General features: G+C 44.9%; 1 protein-coding gene across 1 annotated transcript; it reads left to right on the forward strand.

Annotated features, from left to right (window-relative positions):
* Positions 1-1235: 1235 nt before the first annotated feature.
* N7533_013400 (uncharacterized protein) lies at positions 1236-1904 on the forward strand (the record flags this gene model as incomplete). The annotated part of the gene is made up of 1 exon (XM_057110050.1): positions 1236-1904. The coding sequence occupies one exon, from the start codon at positions 1236-1238 to the stop codon at positions 1902-1904; it is 669 nt and encodes a 222-aa protein (XP_056952752.1).
* Between the last annotated feature and the right edge of the window lie 639 nt (positions 1905-2543).

Below are 2543 nucleotides of genomic sequence, written 5' to 3' on the forward strand. Positions count from 1 at the left end.
ATATGGCTCCAAGCAGCCGCCAGCAAAGGCTTGCCAGAGAATATAGGGAGATATGCTAAACAAGTAGATACAGCTCTCTCAGGGAAATGAACCTAGTAGCTATATAACTAATTATCGTAGATTGAAGGAAGTTTAATGGCCTAACTCTAGACTACTTAGCTATATTAACTAATACAAATAAAATTTCTTTAAACTAACTTTTACCTACTATCTTGTACTAGTAATAACTAATAGATATATTTTCACTGTTCAGAATAGAATATTAAATTCTTGAAAAAGTACCTTTAAACTAGTCTACTAACAAAATTACTATTTTACAAGGATCTACTATAAGAAAATTAGTTTAGATAACATATGCAGAAAGTAACTATATATAGGCTGTAAGGAGATATTTTATGTATCAAAATATTTATCGGTAAACTGAAATATATCTATTAATTTGCCATATTTAAAGATGTATAGTGGGAATACCTAGGTATTGTTCAATAATAATAGTATTATTGAAAAACTTGCATGTAATTAAGACAAATAAGGGAGTCAAATAGGCTGGCCAATGTGCGGGACTAGATAAGTGTATCATTATTGAAGAAATGCGTATTGTCTACTCAAACATATTTTCCGAGGACAAATCCCGCCCGATAAACATAACACAAGTATTAGGTTCGAACATAATGACCTTCTCTAAGGCCCTAATCTTTATCATGGATACGGGAAATCCTCGATTCAGCATTGAGGTTGCCAAGTAGCTCTCCAAAATTCAAGCATTGCTCGCTATGTATTGCCCCACGTTCTCTGACTATAAACCATGCTAGCCATTCGTAAACTTGATCACTAATACGTAGTCTCATAGTTTGTTGAATATAGCTGAATCGAATAAAACCATCCACGACACTTCAAAGAGCAAGTAGAATTACCCCAGGTGGGGATAGGTGTTTCACGAAATCGTAGTCCTCTCTCTCGATAATATGTTTCAGTTAAAAGCTGGTCTGGCCTTTTTGATATAAATTTTCAAAGCCCCCTTTAGTTATACGACTTGATAGCATTATAGGCCCTTACCGAAATAAATACTCATCATATGCATCACGCCTCGTCACGTCCATCACGCCCATCACGCCCATCACGTCCATCGCGTCCATCACGCCCATCACGCCCATCGCGTCCATCTCGCCCACGCAGCCCCCCAGGTTCTCGGTCCGCTTGAATTACTCCAATTTCTCGCAGCCCGGGTGTGGTAAATGGTAGGCAGGGCCCTTGACCTCCTTGGCTCCCTGGTTCCCCCCGACGTCCTTGGCGTCCTCGATATCCACGACGACCTCGATCTCCTTGTTTTCCTGTTTCCCCTCGAAACCCTTGATACCCCCGAGGCCCTGGATTTCCCCGAGGCCCTGGATTTCCCCAAGGCCCAGGATATCCCCGAGGCCCTGTGTTTCCCTGAGGCCCTGTGTTTCCCTGAGGCCCTGTGTTTCCCTGAGGCCCTGTGTTTCCCTGAGGCCCTATGTTTCCCGGAGGCCCTATGTTTCCCTGAGGCCCTGTGTTTCCCTGAGGCCCTGTGTTTCCCTGAGGCCCTATGTTTCCCTGAGGCCCTGTGTTTCCCTGAGGCCCTATGTTTCCCGGAGGCCCTGGATCTCCCCGATGCCCTGGATCTCCCCGAGGCCCTGGATCTCCCCGAGGCCCTGGATCTCCCCGAGGCCCTGGATCTCCCCGAGGCCCTGGATCTCCCCGAGGCCCTGGATCTCCCCGAGGCCCTGGATCTCCCCGAGGCCCTGGATTTCCATGAGGCCCTGGACTTCCCCGTGGGCCTTGGATTCCGTCCTCACCTCGTGCACCGTCCTCGCCTCGTGCACCATTTTCCCCCCGAGACCCACGGGCACATCTTCTACAAATTAAACACCACCCAAGAATAATGGCCAATGCAACTGCAACGCCTGTTAAGGCGCCTATGATGGCTTTATTGCGTTGATGACTTGAACCTTCTGCCTTGTCGGAGTTAGAAACTGCGGTATATGATTCATGGATCGTTGCTTCTGGTGAGGGGATAGGCCCAAGAGTAATTATTGTTGTATATGTGGTGTAAGCCTTTGTGATAGGTAAGGTTAAAAGTCGAATATCCGGGCTATTATATTCATATTGGAAAAGTTTATCAGATGACATAATCAATGTCTTCTGTACACTGCATTGTTTTTTCTATAGAATAGACTAAATCTATCGCTTATATGCTGCTTTCCTAACCTTGCTCATATTATACTAACCCTGGCCATGATAACAAGAAAACAAAGGGCCAACGATTATGCGAAATAAAATTGTGATCTGAAAACGAAGTGTCGACTTGGGCGTTCATCTAGCCGCGAATTTTATCCAGATATGCTGTGCCACATCATACATACGTTATGCATGATGCAAGTAGATTGGTGCGAACTATGCTCTCTGTACGTGAACCCATGAGATACTTACAAGACTATCGTGTGACAGCTTAAAGTGGAATATGCCCAGTGCGCTACAGAATCAAACTATAATGATTGGACTGAACATTGCGAAACACAGGG

Source organism: Penicillium manginii, assembly GCF_028828005.1.
Source record: "Penicillium manginii strain IBT 31320 chromosome Unknown utg000011l:1.0-1395921.0:1.0-1396616.0, whole genome shotgun sequence".
Taxonomy (NCBI): Eukaryota; Fungi; Ascomycota; class Eurotiomycetes; order Eurotiales; family Aspergillaceae; genus Penicillium; species Penicillium manginii.